Below are 17,767 nucleotides of genomic sequence, written 5' to 3'. Positions count from 1 at the left end.
TTGCACCATTTATTCATCGACTTTAAAGCTGCCTATGATAGCATAGCCAGGGTTAAAATGTACACGGCCATGAGAGAATTCGGTACCCCGACGAAATTGATAAGACTGACTAGGCTGACTCTGACCAATGTGCGAGGCCAGATAAAAACAGCAGGATCACTCTCAAGACCATTCGACATCAACAACGGTCTACGACAAGGGGATGCCCTATCATGCGTCCTCTTTAATCTGGCCCTCGAGAAAATGATCCGTGATGCTGAGGTAAATGCAAGAGGTACAATCCTCTTTAAGTCCACCCAACTACTGGCCTATGCTGACGATATTGACATCATGGGAAGAATGACCCGAGACGAACATCCAGATCGAGCAGTCGGCACGAGATCTTGGTTCTTAGAAAGAAGAATTGCGAACTCTTGGGCGCGTTTGAGAGAAGAATCCTCCGAAGAATTTTTGGCCCCTACATGAGGATGGACTACATAACGACGAAATCTATGAGCGATACCATGACCATGGTTGTGGATAAAATCCGGTTCAATAGGTTACAGTGGGCGGGTCACTTAATCCATATGGATGAGGATGATCCCACCCGGAAAGTCTATAAGGGCAATATCTATGGTAGAAAAAAAAAGACGAGGCAGACCCTGCCTAAGATGGCGCGATGGCGTAGGTCAGGACGCCAGACAGCTTTTAGGGATATCGATTGGTGGACCTCGGCGCAAAACCCGGATGTCTGGAATTCCTTATTAAGGCAGGCCTAGATCGGATGCCGGTTGTTGCGCCGTTGATGATGATGATGAAACCGCGATGGACAGATGACGGGAATATTTCAAGCAAATTTCAACGGAAGTATTTGCTCATCCACAACTTTCGCAGACACTGTCGACATTTGAAGCAGTTGCACCTATTAGCGATACAATTAAAAAGGCAATCAAAAGAATGGAAATGGGATCCCAACACTGTGGCTCAGTAAGTTCTTCAATCAGGGTTATTGGGGAAGGTAGAACCCCATTTCACTGGCAAAAAAGTACCACAATTTCAATATGGAAACGGAAAGGTAGTCCAGCAGAATGTTCAAATTACCGTCCGATCCGGTTACTGTTCCATGCCATGAAGATTTTTGTACGCATTCTTGACAAACGTGTTCGGGACATCGTTGAAACACCACTGAAAAAATCGGGTTTGTCAAGAACTGCGGAACTTCTAACGTAATGCATGTTGCGCGGTTACTTAGCGAGAAATTCCGTGAGAAGGATCAAACTCTCTACAGTGCATTTTTCGATGTAGAAAAGGCGTGTGACCGTATGCCACACAAACTCATTTGGTATGCTCTACGACAACACCTAGTGCCAGAAAAACTCGTGCGGTTGGTTAAATTACTCGACCATGATCCAAAAAGTAAAGTTTCAAGTATAGTGGGTGTATGAAAACCGCTTCGTGTCTCTCAAGGAATCGCCCTCTAACCACTCCCCTTTGTTCTAATTATGGACACTGTCACACGAGATATCCAACGCCCAGCGCTCTATACACTGCTTTACGCAGATGATGTTTCCCTAGTGTCTAATACCAACAATAAACTCAAGCAACTGGGATCTGGGATCAATGTCATCAGCCAATGGTACAACTTAGATGATGCGGCTTTCCACAACTGGTGTTCTTTGTGATCGACGTATCAACGAACATTACAAATCCAACATTTACGGCATTATCGTACGCCCTGACGCCCTCTATAGTTCTGAGTACTGACCGAATATAAAAGATAATAAACGGCAACTCGCTTTAATGGAGACAAATACGCTGCATTGGGCGAGTGCCATAAAACGCCTTGATCACATCCGAAATGAAGACACACGCGATCGATATGGGTTGCATGGTCATGTAATTCCCACTGACGAGAACTCACTTGCCAAGATTAGTCTAAACGTCGAAGTCGACGAGAAATGACCTAAAGGCCGGCCAAAACAACGACAACTTGATACGCTGGATGATGATTTGAGAGCTTCGCAACTCCATACAGATAAGGTCTTTGACCAATCAAAGCGAGCTGACCCCGCTTCTGAACGGGACAAATGCTGAAGAAAAAGAAGAAGACACCGTACTAACTAGGATAACTTGAAAATCAATTCCATTTAATCCCTCATTTGAAAGTCATCAACGACGGTTCCCCAAAAGAATCTTTTTCACTGAGTCAATTTATCATACGGTCTATTTACGGCGAATTTGACATATTACGAGAGTGTAATTAGGTTGAGACCATCCCCCTTCGCAGCACTACTACCCGTGTCAGTGATTGGCTTCCTTGAACATTTACCTACAACATGAGCTAATGATGATCCACTTCTGTCGACTACCCGCTTTTGGATATTCTTGGATCGTCTATACGCTGTAGGTGCCCAGTCCACTGGAGATTTTATAATCATATGGTTGCAGATTTCATGCACGTCCTGCAGGTACAATACCCTAGTGGATCCTTTACCCCAAACATAAATTGCTTCCAATATTCTGGATAGAACCTTTCTTTCAAAGGCGTTTAATATTTTGTTGCTGTCTGAATTAAAGTCCCCGTTTCAGCACGCATAACAGGGATCTGATAATTACTCTGTAGATGCACAGCTTCGACTTCAGTAGTAGGGTCTTGAGTGGTAAGATAAAAAAAAACGGTTTTTGGTCAGGTCAATTACCATATTCGAAACTTTCATTTAACTATCGTTAAAGTCATCGTCAATTTTATGAACTAAACTTCCATTTGGATGCCGAATTGTAGCATTATCTTCTACAGTACTGCGTGATCAATACTATCGTTTGTCTGCTTGAAATTTAAAGTAATTTGGTAGGCATCAAACTTATTCTCCCAGTATTTCTCTAAGGCCTGCTTAACTGTAATTATTGGTCGTTTCCGATGAAATGAAAAAATAAAAAGGCCAAATTCAACCAATTTTTGTATTATTTAAACTACTTATTTTTAATTCATCTCTCTCTCACTGGTAGCAAATTAGAATCGTAACTGCATGTCGGATACCAGTGGGCTCAACTATGACTGAGTATCTGAAGGTCCAAATCCAATTCGATTGTTTTGCCAGGATTATTATTATTATAATTGCCCATATACACATACAGCTATGTTCTTGTTGGTTTTACGTGAGTACCTGTCCTGAATCGGCTTAGCCCCATGTTCTCCTTAAGACACGGATTGATTTTGTAACCACAAGCAGAACCCCACTGGGGCAAGTAACAACGTTGCCGGTCTATACTGAATACATGGCTCAGCATACTACTGGTGGATGCTAGAACTAAGGAGTACGGAACCAGAGTTGAAACGAATCTCCACGTTTGAAGCCCGAAAGTCTACCACCTGGGGGCCAATCGCTATAATCGAACTGAAACGTTCTCCTCGGCCACTTGGCTTTGGTCTGGCCAACACAGTTGGACCATAAGTGTCCTTTGGTGAATGTCCCATTTCGAGCTATATTTCAATGGTTCATTTTAGTCCAACCACTGCCATGAATTCCTCCGAATGGTCCATTTTTATTGCAATTCAGAACAGAAAGGAGCATTTCGAGCCGTGTTTTTGCTTCTGCGCATCGGTTAACTCGTGCGGCACCTACTTGTTCAATTTTTTTACATTTCCGATTTCCACCAGGTGGTACGAGATTATTTTCTTAAAATGTGATAACTCATGCGTGTTTTGCCCGAGTTAACTGAGTTGTGGTATCTATGATGAAATCTATATCTTCTATAAGTCGAGAGCAATTCCAGGGATTTAGTGTTCCATGTTCCACAAAGCAGAAAAGCAAGAAAAATTGCGAACTCTTGGCCGCGTTCGAGAGAAGAATCCTCCGAAGAATTTTTGGCCCCCTACATGAGGATGGACGATTCCGTAGCCTACACAATGACGAAATCTATGAGCGATACCATGACCGTCCGGTTGTGGATAAAATCCGGCTCAATAGGTTACGGTGGGCGGGTCACCTAATCCGTATGGATGAAGATTATCCCACCCGGAAAATCTATAAGGGCAATATCTATGGTAGAAAAAGAAGACAAGGCAAACCCTGCCTAAGATGGAGCGATGGCGTGGGCCAGGACGCCAGACAGCTTTTAGGGATATCGAATTGGTGAACCTCGGCGCAAAACCGGGATGTCTGGAGTTCCTTACTAAGGCAGGCCTAGACCGGATACCGGTTGTTGCGCCGTTGATGATGATGATGATGATGTTCCACAAAGAATTGTTCTTTTGCAGCTAATGCAGCTTTGTTTATTATGTCATTACTGGTAATTATGCTTTTGCCCTTGCATCTACATACATATATATAGTAAAAAGTCCATGAACCCTCTTCCCGCCCAACCGGACCAAGGGGCAAACAACCTAAGAATGAGCTGAAGGCAACATCCAAAGGTTCGCATCACAGCGATGTTTTAACGCAAACGGTGTGCGACCATGCGAAAATGCATTGCTACACCCCGATTGTAGACGCTAAACCGAAAACAGTCGAATCTGATAGACGCCACTAGCCCAAACTGTTACCGGACAGAACTCTTTGGACTATAGCACAGGTTGCGTATTCAGCGCTTTGGGTAAATTCTGCTGAACTAATCCCGTCGCTGAAATTATGACGGGACCACTAGAATCTAGAAAAAGAAGACGAGGCAGACCCTGCCTAAGATGGAGCGATGGCGTGGGCCAGGACGCCAGACAGCTTTTAGGGATATCGAATTGGTGGACCTCGGCGCAAAACCGGGATGTCTGGAGTTCCTTATTAAGGCAGGCCTAGACCGGATACCGGTTGTTGTTGTTGATGATGACGATGATGACTAGAATCTTTTGTAGTCGTCATGTCTGCTTCATTTCGTCCGCCAAGGGACCGTAGTTCCGGATTTTTTCATGCTGTTTTCCAACAGTATTTCAGTCAAGCGGTACGGCTGCATTGATTATGAAGCATGCTCTTTCATCCTTGAGAGGCATGACTAGATCGGGTCTGTTCTGATTAACACTGTGATCGGTGGGGGCGGAAGGGTGTGCTGGCGATTCCAAATTAAAAAAACTTCCAAACATTTTGCAAATAGTTTAATAAATCTACTTTTCCTTTGCTATGCTAAATGCTGTACCTTCATCAGACAACTCCTCTCTTCCCGCTGAAGTGCTATCCTATTCTTCCCTAATTGAAGCCACCTGAAGACTGTTTTGCCGTTAGCTAATTAATACCTAAACATTTGATGTTGGCAGCATGGAGTTCAAAAACATTAATGCCTAAAAGACGCAAGTCAAAACAAACTCACAAATCAGTTGACAGATAGATTTTAAGGAATAATAATGTGTTCTAGGTTAGTTAGATTGGGTCTGAGGACCAGAGGCTTCTTGGAGTTGTCTTCCTGCTACCATCCGGTGTCCACAAAATGTGTTCAGAATCTCCCAGCCTGCGACCAAAGCAACGTTAGCCTGTTGCATCCACTTTTCACACAGCCTGCCCGATGGAAGTATACAAAGAAGAACCAGCCGTCAGCTGAGGAGGACGACGAATCTGACGAAGAAGAGGAACTAGAAAACTTCAAGGATGAACCTGACGGGAAGGTCGTCAAATCCAGTGTGAAGTCCCTCAGGTTAGATTTAATTTTGAAATCCGGTCTCGGACTAGCTAGGAACAAAGTCGAGGCAATTTTCTATGACAACAAAATTCGCGTGAATGGCGAGAAAATCACGAAGAAAAGTATGCAGGTTGACGTGGGGGACGAGATAGACGTCGTGAAAAGTTTTAGTCCTTCAAACCCTGAACACCTGCTTATTGCCCGTGTTCAGTTGCTTGCAACCAATGAAAAGGAGGAAGGCTACCGGGTGATCATGAGGCGATTCAAGTCGATAATAGTCGAAAACTATAAAGGACAAAATGCTTGGAAGTCAAGCAGCTAGTAAAGATTGCAATGTTACTTAATTTGAGAATGATAACAATTGTTATAGACACAGACAGCTTCCTTAGATTGTTAAATAAACATGTTTAGTACTCGAAGGCTACTCGCATGTTTAGTCGTTCACTGTCTTATGGATATTTGCAGCAGACTTTTTGACTTTTTATGGAGGAGTTGTAGAAAAGGGATCATTTCACCGCTAGAGCTATAACTCCTACAGAACTCACTTTATTTTACATTTCATCTTTTAGAGTAAAATCTTAGCCAACCAACTTAGTTTTGAATTAATGTGATTTTAGCATTTCGAAAGCTAGCAAGTTAGCTTAAATAGTAGGGACAAGAATTTTAATCTTGAAAAAGGCTATCATCTAAACATTTTCCTTTTACTTTCACACACAGAGGGTGCACCGTTTCTGCCATGCGCTGCAACGGATATTTTCTTTGAGTTACGTTTTGCAAATTTTTGGTGTAGTTTTTACTTTTAAGGTATTCCTGTATTTAAAAAAGGTTAAGCTGTGGTTTCAGTAGCTTTGAGGAATCCTCAAATTAATTAATTTTCGTAGAAAATATTGACAAAGACTGCTAGGAATTTGCGGTCGGTACGCGAAGAACCTCTTTTTTGAAAGCAGACAAAGTCGAGCAACTTGATTGTGCTGAAATTTTGAAGAAAATAATGTTTTCTTTATTGCTGGTTCACTAGCATTTTTTTTAAAAGGAAATATGGTCCAATGAATCTGTTAATCGGCCCTGACGAGAGGAGGGAAGCATTTTCAGGGTCTCAGAAATGAAGTATAAACGAAATAAAGAGATAAAAAGGAGGCTGCATTATTTTCACCCGGGGTATGGATTTTCCTTTTATAGCCCTGATGTTATGCTGTCTATCGTTCCAAACTATTACGATCCATTTTTGCACTCTGCATTGGCTCATGGAATGGGCATTCTATCTTTTATCGTTACAAAGCTATAGCGTTTTCGTAAATAATGTCAAAACGCTTCAGCTTCCCAAAAATCACAATTTCCCATTCCCTTAATCATTTAATCCCCGTGTTGATCTGATACCATTTTCAGAACTACTAACAATTACAAAGGTCATCATCACCTCGGAGGTATAACTGTTTCAATTTTAATGAAATTTATCTAAATTTCAACGCTTTATTGTAACGGTACTTTAAACATATAAACCTACAAAGTTGATAAAAGTTGCCTTATTATGTTAGCTTTCAAATGACATATGAACATGATGGGCTTAATTATGGAAAATTTAAGAATATTACGCATCTAATGCGAGAAAACGTGGTCTTGATATGGGGCAAAGTCGGATGAGACAATACCAACTATAACTAGACCTGAGACTATTGTTCTAGCTCCAATAACCCCTGTTAGAGGTCAGATGCTACAATCGACTAAATGGAATGGGTGACTGCATGTGCTAAAGAGCTGCGCCATTCTCCTGGACCGCAGCGATTGGCGCAAAATCGACTGCTGCTAGAATATTGACCTCTGGCATCTGGTACAAAGCGTCGCGTCGGCGACAAACTTGTTTTTACCAAACACGTGTTGGATGTCCGAAGTAAACTCGCTTATGGAATTTATGTGCCCAAGTTAGTAAGGGAAAGCCTCCTTGAGCGTTTGTAGTAAGATAAATGCGAGAAAGTTATAGTCCATGAACAACGTAAATCGCCTGCCTTCAAGGAGAAAATGGAAGTATTTGTTGGTCAAATACGCGACTAATAACTCACATCGTAAATATTGTAATTCCGTTGAGCAGAATTCAGCTGGTTCGAGAAGAAAATCAACAGCTACCAACTTTGGTTCACTTTATGGTAAACAACAGCGCCTACTGCGATTTCTGAGAAATCTTGTTAAAGGCATGCCAAAAGTGTAGCGCCTGCCAGCTGCCACCACACAACACCCAGCGATACAAATTTCAAAAATTTTACCCAATAAGAAAAGTTTAACGCACTTAGGCAACAACTTTTCTGTTTTGGTTTTTAGGGAAAATTAGGTAATAAACATAACATAGAAAATAGCATAATTAGGATACAGGACAGTCGCACACTGGGGCCTTTTCTTCGGAAATAGCACTCAAAACCTCAATTTTAATTTCACGTTATTTTGAATTTATTAAATGATTGAAACAATGTAAACATTTCGGCAAACCATGAGGTAGACAGGTTTAGTCCCAATTGTTTATTTTCACTACTTTTAGTCCTTGTCATTTCCCGTTGGTATTAGATTTAATTATTATTTATATTTGACTTGGCACAAGCAAATATTCGTCAGTTGCCTATCTTTCGCAAGTTCTGCTTTAAATTACTATGGCGAGTTCTAGTGATGGTATGTAATGCATTAAAATACAAAAATCAAATTTTAATGGCGAAATTAAGGAGAAATTTGCATTCAAATCTGACCAATCAATTTTATTTTTGAATGTGAATATTTCAATTTTGCGCAAGGGGATTTCAAATCCGCCAATGTAGTGTTACAATAGAAGGTCCAAATAAATTAAATGTGAAGAAAAAAGTGAAATCCCCTTGCGTAAAATTTAAAAATTGAAAAAAATAAATTTAGTGTCAAAAATTTGTGCAGCGTTTTCCTCTATTTTAGACGATTCCTGCACTCAAATTTCCATGACAAGGAAAAAAATGTGCGAATTTTTTTCCAAACTAAACAAACATAATTTGATAAAAAGTTTGAAGATGCTTAGAAGGTCATTTGTCAAAAAGTACCGTCTCAAGTTAATTGCCTGAATCCGCCCAACATAACTTCATGAAAATTGAAGTGGATAAGTAGATTTTCTCAAACAGAAAAGAGATGGCTAGAAAGGTCCTGCGTACTTCAAACCAACCGAGATTCAAGACGGGGTTGCGGTCAGCCGCTATTAGATTCCAAAGCAAGTACCGAGCAGACGAAACATAGGAAAACAGGAGCGTTGCGTGTTGAAAATCACCCGAATGTTTTAGCTTATGCTATGCAAATGCAATTGAGGGCGAGCGGTAGAAAATTTGTAGCAGACGTGGTGAAGAAAGTAACCGAAATACCAGGATTTGCTAAAAAGCATAAAAGATAAATATGTCAACATATTTGCCAGTAACTGATGTCCTGTCTATGATAATTGAAGCTGAATTGTCCAAAAAACAATATAACGTAATCCGAAGTTATGCGAAGCAAATATTCCAGCCTTACAAACTTGTCCAAAAATAAAAATAAAAATGTTACCCAGAAAACATTTCGTTAAAAGAAAGTGAAGCTGAGGTACCATTACAATCAATTTTAGACCAGACTGCCTGTCGGCTACTGTCAGCTCAAAAAGATATCTTTATAAGTTTAGATCTTCGGATTCTCTAACCCTAATTTTAAAGTGGAGTTTCGATGGTAGTTCCAGTCATCCGCAGTACAAACAAAAATTCGTATCAGAACGATCAATGATAAAGAATAATCTGTGGCGCATAAAGCCAGATTCACGATGGTAAATTATGCAATGCCTCAAGTGAGACTAAATCTTCTCTCCGATGCTATTTATGCGGTGCCACATCCAAGGATTTTAACAACTTACAACAAATGTTATCCAGAAGTGTCAATGATGGCTTCTTGTCGTTTAGTATTTCAGTGTTACACTCATGGATAAGAGCATTTGAATTTTTACTGCAACTAACATATAAATTATTGATTAAATCTTGGCGAATCACAAAAGAAACCGAAGATATTGTTGAGAACAACAAAAAAAAATCTTCAAGAAAAATTGAGGGAAAAAATGTCGGTAATAATCGATCAACCAAAACCTGGATAAAGTGGTAGTAACAATGGGAATGTAGCCAGGAAGGTTTTTAAAAATTTTGAAGAATCCGCAACTATTTGTGTAGTTGAAAAAGAACTTATTAGACAATTTTATATGATTCTACAAACAATTTCAAGTGGTTTCGATATAAATAAACAAAATTTATTGTTTAGAAATGGCCAAATTATACATACGGATTTATTAAATTAGAGAGCATTATGATGAAAATCAAATAAAAACATTTTTCCCATTCGCATTTTTCATTACCCTGATTTTTTCAGATTTTCGAGCTGGGTAGTTTCCGAAAATGAGTCCTGCCTCTCTTTAAATTTGCACACTTTGACCCATTACTCTCCTATTTTGCAATTTAGGTCGGAATTATAATGCCTATGAAAGTACTAATTGAAACCGATGTAACCGTTCTGGAGAAAAGTGCTGAGGACAGACAGTAAACCCATTTTAATAAGGTTCTGGTTTACACAAAACTTTAAAAATGTTCACCGTAAAATTACTATCAAATAATGGGTACTTATTATAACTTTTCCTTTTCCATGTCAAGATACTTAACTAGATTAAAGCTAATTTTTCTTTGTTGTCTTACTTATTTTGCCACTCGCTATTCCAATATATTTTATTATTACATGCAGAAGTAGAAGAGAAATATTCCAGAAGAACGTAATGCGATGCAACTATTACCAATATATCCATGACTTCTTTTTCCGGCATTATAGTTATGGGAGTTGAACGACTATGTAATGGAAACCGCTATTCCAGGAAGGCCGACGACAAGGTCGCCCTAAAGCTATGTAGCATAGAGCAGTGGAGGAAGAATGCAAACTCCTTGGTAAGTTTGGGAAGGAGCTGAAATCAGTTGGCAGGAAACAAATATACACATATTTCTTTGAATTGTTTTACAAATGAGCGCAATATAAAGAGAATAGAAGTCGATCATCTGTTGTCCCGCAATTTCGGTGCACCCCAAATATTAAACGTTTTTCTACTTCTAATGGAACTTGAATTTTTGCTTGCATTCTAAACGGCTGAGAGTGAAATGTGGAAACGAATTAATGCGCAACAAGCTAAGCACTGAAGTTGCCCTATATGTGGAGGCGAACAGGAACCCTAACACAGTGAAAAGTTTGTCATGTACAATGCACATTTATGCCTTCTAAAACCAAATAGAACCAACAAAAAATTGTGATTATAGTTTCAAGTTCTTTACGATAGACATTAAATCATTTGAGGATCATATTTCATGGTTAAAAATAACAAAACAGTTCAAAGAAAAGACCAAACATTTCCTGTTGTCAACTTTCTATTAAAATCGTTAAATACATGACCGCACTTTAAACTGTGGCAAACAAAGATTGTAAAACGAACTATCCACAAAGTCTCCAGTACGACGCCACTGTAAATATCCTTTATCGATAAGCTCTTGTGCGCTTTTTGGCTTCCCAACAAAGTGCGGATCCTGTATCATGGATAAAATTACTGAATGAAAATAATATTTGAGAAATAACACTTACCACCACCAAAAAATATGCTTCATTCCCTGCTATATGTACACCAGCAATACCTTTTGATGATGCATCCACATCTCCGCCCATCATAATAAGTCCTCCCCAATCTTCAAAGTACTTTTTCACAACATTTGCATATTTCTTCAAATCCTCAGTTTTCGGCACATGCTGAATCTTGCATGAAATATTATACAAAGTGTCTATTACATAGAACACTTCTAACGCTCCAATCCATTCTCGCGATCCAAGAAAAGACTGCGGTTTATCGGAGATGCTAACTAAAGTTTCTTGAATTTGTGGAATAGTTGGCACGCATTGAAGCTCGTCATTTGGATTTTGCTCAGCTATAATAAGGGAACATATTGATTGCAGCGTTCTGTAAGCGCAACCCCATCCGACGTCATTAAAGCCTTCACATTTATAGTGAAAATATTTGAAGGGTCCTCGGCATAAGTACGTTGATCCGGTTTCTGTTGGAGGTGCGATAGCTGTTTGTATGTTTTCCAGAAGATTATCGTAAGCTGAGGACGTGTTATCCATTGCGTTTTGAAATGCCCCTTGTTTCGAGTTGCGTAACACCTAAAGTCCAATTCGAACGCAATGGATGCACCTGCGGAAATTAGAAAATTGAAAAAGGGTACTTTATTTGTATGTAGAGTATTGCAGGCAGTTTTATACATACTGACGTGAAGGGGACAATTAACACCAGGAATACTAAATAAAATAAAATACAATTGATTTTTTCCTGAAAGGAGATGTATTATTTATTAGTATATACGTATTTTGGACACAAGTTGTGCCCTTCAATACCGCCCGGAATATGTATATACTAACAAATAATATATCCCGTTTCAGGAAAAAATCAATTTTATTTTATTTTATTTAGTATTCTCGGTGTTTTGTCCTCTTCTTCAGAAGATCTCGCATTGAATGAATGAAAGGAACAACAGGTTCCCGATGATTGTAATAGATATGGCTTTTAACTAAAAAGAGGTATTATCTTCTTTCATTTATACGCAATTATAACATAATCGTCTTATTTGAGGGAGTTCCAAACCACATTTGCACAAATAGAACATCCCAGTGGAAAAAGAAATTTGAAGTTCAAAACGGAGATTCTTTTAGCAAGCGATGATGGTTACCGGAAATACGTTATTTATATATACAGATGTCTCCTGGTCACTTCTTTGTGGACAGAGCACACGAGGTATTTATTGTTATTTTTTCTCATCTCATTCTCAATGAGACTATTTCTCAATTTCAATAAGCCTATAGCAGTGAGAATAACATCAACTTCTATGACGTATCCGAAATAAACTCTAAGTATGAGATAGAGCGGCTAACGTTCAACCAACTCGGTCATAGCACCATCAATTTAGATAATGAAAGAAATCACATTTTGGTCAATAAATAAAAGCTCTTCTTGCTCTGTGATAAGTCACAATGTTTGATAATTTCTCGAAGTATAGGGTTCGCTGCATTTGAAACTGCGGCATTCTTGCGAGTCATTCGTCTGCCTAGTTAGAATGGCATGTTATGAACGAACAATATTACCAACAGTATATTTATCACTCTTTTTTTACAGTATGACCTATCCACTACCATTCTTGTCTACCTAAAGGTCCATAGTTATCTTCCCAGAATGAATACCTTGGTTTTGCTTATGTTACGTCACATTGATAATTCCAATTATCATTGACGCTATTTTCCAGAACCAGAGCCAGGACACAGTGAGAACAAATAGATGTTATTAATCAACATATTTGAAGAATAATATTATCCATTGATCGAATGACGTCAAGGAATAATGAAGGACATTACCGATCTAGACAAGAAATATGAATTATAAAATGCATAGAAAATACAGTCCGACCGAACCCAACTACCACTAAGAATAAATTTGCTTCAGAATGTTGAAACTGAGGATCCTTGAAATGAGCTCTGTTAGTGCCCCTCAGAAAGAACGGAGGGATATCATAAAATATCGAATAATCTCCGCAATTTACTTCACCTACGAATCATAATTTAATTTTGCCTCATTAATTTGCACTTCCAAAATAATTTAATTCATTCAGAAACAATTCATATCTTGCTTGAATCTCGATTTAAGAGCGCCGAGAATTTAATATATGGCGGCAGTTAAGTAGAAAATAAGCTTTTCGGAACAAGAAGCAGGATACGCGAATAAATAGATCTAACTACGAGAATTATGTTCGGATGGCTCAAGTGGTTAGAGCGCTGGGCTGTCGTAGCGGAAGGTCGCAATTGAAGTCTCACTGATCCAGAAGGATTTGTTATCATGATTGGATGTCGGATACCAGTCGACTCAGCTGTGAATAAGTGCCCGAGTCAAATCAGGGTAGTAATCTCGGGCGACCGCAATGCTGACCACATTGTCTCCTACAGTGTACTGCAGTGTACCGTTCCGATCTTGAATGAAGTGTTCTAACACGCTTCAAAGGCCCTGATCTAATATGGATTGTTGCGCCAACGATTATTATTAACTACGAGAGCTATTCGACTGCAAACGCCAGCTTGGATACGCGATTCTAAATTAGTCTCAGGATTTAAGCGGGCACAACCTTTTCAGCGGTGACATTCCATAAATAGACGTATAAAAATGATAACAGCCTTATAGTGGTAGTGCCAACTTCAGTATACTCCAATACTTTGGCGGAGGAATGAATAGCGCTTATACCTATTGCTTCATTGTAGCCAGCATAGTTTTCAGTCTATTGGACTTCATATGAGACAAAATCTTTTTTTCCATTATGTTGGGATGGCGCTCAATCTCAGTACTTAACACTTAAGTTTTTCCACTATGGTTCTGGTTAGTAAATCTTTACGGAGATCAATGCTGCGCAAATACAAGAGAGCACTGGAGATACATCTGATAATTTAAGACTTGACCGAAGAATGTTGGATGGAATGATGATTTTTTGTAGAGCACCTATAAAAAGCTTCGGTTCTTTGCCTTTATGTGTCTTTTTGAAGAAAGCCTTATATTGAGGTGTCTTCTCGGATATTTCACGTCATTTCTTTTCGGAAACTAAAGTTATCTGCACACAATTCAATACATTTGTCTTTATCTCCCACATCTGGTCCATCCAGTCAGTTTAATCCACTCCAGTTGTAAAGAAGCTACTTTTGAGCCTGTATTTGCACATAAGATAGCGATATCGCTTTGAATGACAATTGTCCAACCTTGCTAATGGTAACTGGTGGTATGACCCTCGAGCGTTTTTAGAATAAATATTTTACTCAATGTAACTTCCAACTTTTTTTAAGGATATTTGCATGTGACTTGGCACGGTGATAATTGGTCATCTGGCAGGTTAAAGTGATGCTTGCGACTTAACTAGTCTAAATATTCCTTTAAGAAGCAGATCATGTTGAGGCCCCACGATTTGATGCGAACGACTCGACACTGCGCTGCTCGTTTTGACGCCGCATGTTTTAACACGGGAACATTACGACATATTTCGACGGAAGGATTTTTTTCACTTTTTTGTTTAATAACCACGATTGTTCATTCGTTCATTTCATTTCATTTGTTGTTCATTCTCGGTGAAAATCCTGAACCAAGTGAAAATCCTTCTCTACTCCATACAAAATTTCTTGTGAGGAAACTATAATGGTTAATTTCGCTACCTGGGCCTGTTGTTGAAAGTGAATTATGCAGCCAACATTATTGAATATTTTTTCTGCATCATATATCCCCTATTTTGTTGATCTTTCTTTTATTGTATTGCTTACATTTTTCACATCGCCTATACATATATGCTTATTTATAAATGTTCCGTGTAACAACATAATTGGGTCAGACTCTGCGTAATCAAAAGATAACCATTTGAAAAAATAGTAATCGAAAAATTCTTATGTTAGGGGCCTGCATAGTCTTCTATGCCTACAAGAGAATTTTGCAAAGAAATAGGGTCTCCGGCTGAGGATGGTTCTCTGGATGTATACCGCTGTAGTGCGTCCGATCCTATTATTATTATTCTGTTAAGGGAAAGTCGCACCGCGTGCTTGAAGAACTATTGTGCCCCTTTTACTGGTTATAGTGTACCTATTGATCATAGTATCTCAAGCAGGCCTGTAACCGTTAGGAACTTTAGTATGTTCCCCACTTCCAGATGTTTCAGCTTTGCATCTGGTATTAAGTGTTCTCCCAGATGTATCGACCTACTTTGCACAAGTGCCGGACACTGTCCCAGGACGTCCTCCTCACAAAATCTGCAGGCAGTGTCCGTAAATATCCCTAGCTTCCCTAGGTGATAGTTCAGCCGACAATGACCAGTGAAAATTCCCACTATGATTCGGAGGTTCCTTTTGGTGAGGTTTAAGCAATCCTTTGTACGCATGGGTTTGTATCCCCCAATAAGCACCCTGGACTGCTCCATCCCTGGCGCGTCCGATCCTAACATACGGCTCTATTGTATGGTGACAGGTTTTGAGGAAAAAATACAGTAGGATGAAGCATAATAGGATTCAAAGAACCGTGTGTGCAGGTGCTATTGGGGGTCTGCAGTCCTTTCCGGCAGATGCTCTCAATGTACTCCTGCATTTCATCCCCCTAGACCTCCACATTAAATATGTTGCAGCGTGCAGTGCCATCAGACTACGTGAGTCCGGATGCTGGACAGCAAAGTCCTACGGCCACAGCAACATCCTAGATGAAGCACCTCGGGAATCTGGGCATTCCCCACGGACTATGCCACACGCAAGCTGAACTTCACGAGAAACTTTACTGTGGACTTTCCAACCAGGGCAAAGTGGAAGACCGACGGTGTGTTGCAAGGTTATGACACAGCATTCTTTACGGACGGATCAAAGATGGCCTGTGGAGTCGGCGCGGGGGTTTTCTCAAATACACATAGTGTATCCAAGTCGTATGTTTTCCCAGGTTTCGCCAATGTATTCCAAGCGGAAGTACTGGCGATATTGGAAGTCTGTCGATGGCTGGAGCGAGATTCGAACCCCAAGCGTAACATAGTCATTCTGACCGACAGCCAAGCTGCCATCAAGGCCTTGTACTCAGCAACGACGTCACTCCATTTCAATAACCAAAGTAGTGTGTTACATTTATCCACACTCGCAAACCTTATTAGTGCGTTAACCACACCTCGCTCATCAATCTGAATCCACGGTTAAGTAAAAACCCTTTTGATCATAAGTGACAACGCTTCTATTCATAGGTGGAAGCTTTTCTGGTCATAAGTGAAAACCGTTTTGATGGCGATGACAATATTCTCTCGTGATCTTTTTCAAGATTTTGGTCGCCCAGGCAACAAGGCCGTTTTCCCGCTGATAAACAGCAGTTGGTGTTGAATTTGAAAAGATGGAGACTCTCAGCCCTGAGTAAACACGGATGCAATATGGGAATGAAGGTGAGCTACTATCAGGTGATTGTTTCTTTCGATAACGATATGTCCCTCGATTATGCAGCGTACATTTAGAAGGTAAGTAATCAATCAATTGCTGATTGTGACATGGTTAATCTGATTAGATATTCATTTCTTGCCAGTCTATAACTAAAGCTCTTTGCTCTATCAGACGATAGAAATTACAAGAGAGCCTTTTCGCACCACACGCTCAAGCAAGGTTTTCTTAAAGCCAAACTAGTATTTAGATCTTCCATAATTAAGACAATGTCACCTTCAGAGAGCAAAGTACCAGACGACAGAGTTCTATTTTTATGGATACGGCACTCTGGGGAAAGAATTTAATCATTTAGTATAAAGAAAGCAAATGAGTAGATGAAATTGATATAGAAGGCTGCTGATATCGTCTAGTGTAGAAATATAGATAGTGAGGTTATCCGGATAAGGTAAGATAATTTTTCGATTGGGTTGTGGAGATGTCTCACAATGATGCGCTGAACGAATTTACATGCCACATCAACATAAAGGTAATCCCCCACTATCAGATGGACAAAGGTGAAACGACTTTTTCTTGTACGCAAAAGACAGTGCCAAAGGAAAGTACCACAAGCCTTTAAACATCCTCAGAATTCATTAATCAAATTTTGAAGGCATTAATTGCAAAAGGAGTAGTCCACGGAAATGTTCGAGAAGATGTGTGCGGCTAAACCTGAAGCCTGCTCCGAAGAACAACGATTTATGAGACGTGGCTACTAAACCAACAAGATACGAGCGAATGGGTGGAGAAAATGTATCACTCATATCATGACTGCTTCCCAACTCAATTTGTTCAAATCACAAAAGATGCCAACGCACGAATCGTAATTAAAATCACTCCAAGGGATGCTCTTCTTACCGCAAATCCTCAGCTTTTCGACAAACGTGTTCGTCGACACTTAGCCACACAAACTGGAATTGACCGACATAACCTCGCAACAATCACCCAAACATCTAAGGACGTAGCAGCTGTGCTAGGATCCCCATGACCTCCCATTTATTTTATCTTCCTGTACGACACGGCAGAAGTGTTCCTTTGAAAGCCACCCTCAAGATACACGTTTACCCTTTCCTCGAACCGCTTTCAATAATCACCACTGCTGTCAACATGTTCGGGTCGTGTCCACGGTTGAATTCCCTGCCCGCTACCT

The 17,767-nt window shown here is 39.9% G+C and overlaps 2 protein-coding genes across 2 annotated transcripts; one reads left to right on the top strand and one right to left on the bottom strand.

Moving 5' to 3' along the window:
* Window positions 1-5,247: 5,247 nt before the first annotated feature.
* On the top strand, window positions 5,248-5,975 carry LOC119657427 (mitochondrial transcription rescue factor 1). The gene has a single exon (XM_038064333.1). The coding sequence runs from the start codon at window positions 5,309-5,311 to the stop codon at window positions 5,900-5,902; it is 594 nt and encodes a 197-aa protein (XP_037920261.1). The 5' UTR covers window positions 5,248-5,308; the 3' UTR covers window positions 5,903-5,975.
* A 5,003-nt stretch (window positions 5,976-10,978) lies between these two features.
* On the bottom strand, window positions 10,979-17,663 carry LOC119653633 (probable Ufm1-specific protease 1). Its single transcript, XM_038058415.1, has 3 exons — window positions 17,476-17,663; window positions 11,203-11,806; window positions 10,979-11,147 (listed from the first exon to the last, which is right to left on the bottom strand). The coding sequence occupies exons 2-3, from the start codon at window positions 11,734-11,736 to the stop codon at window positions 11,004-11,006; spliced, it is 678 nt and encodes a 225-aa protein (XP_037914343.1). The 5' UTR covers window positions 11,737-11,806; window positions 17,476-17,663; the 3' UTR covers window positions 10,979-11,003.
* Between the last annotated feature and the right edge of the window lie 104 nt (window positions 17,664-17,767).

This window comes from Hermetia illucens, chromosome 1, assembly GCF_905115235.1.
Source record: "Hermetia illucens chromosome 1, iHerIll2.2.curated.20191125, whole genome shotgun sequence".
NCBI classification, from domain to species: Eukaryota; Metazoa; Arthropoda; class Insecta; order Diptera; family Stratiomyidae; genus Hermetia; species Hermetia illucens.
This window is presented reverse-complemented; position numbering and strand designations above follow the sequence as displayed.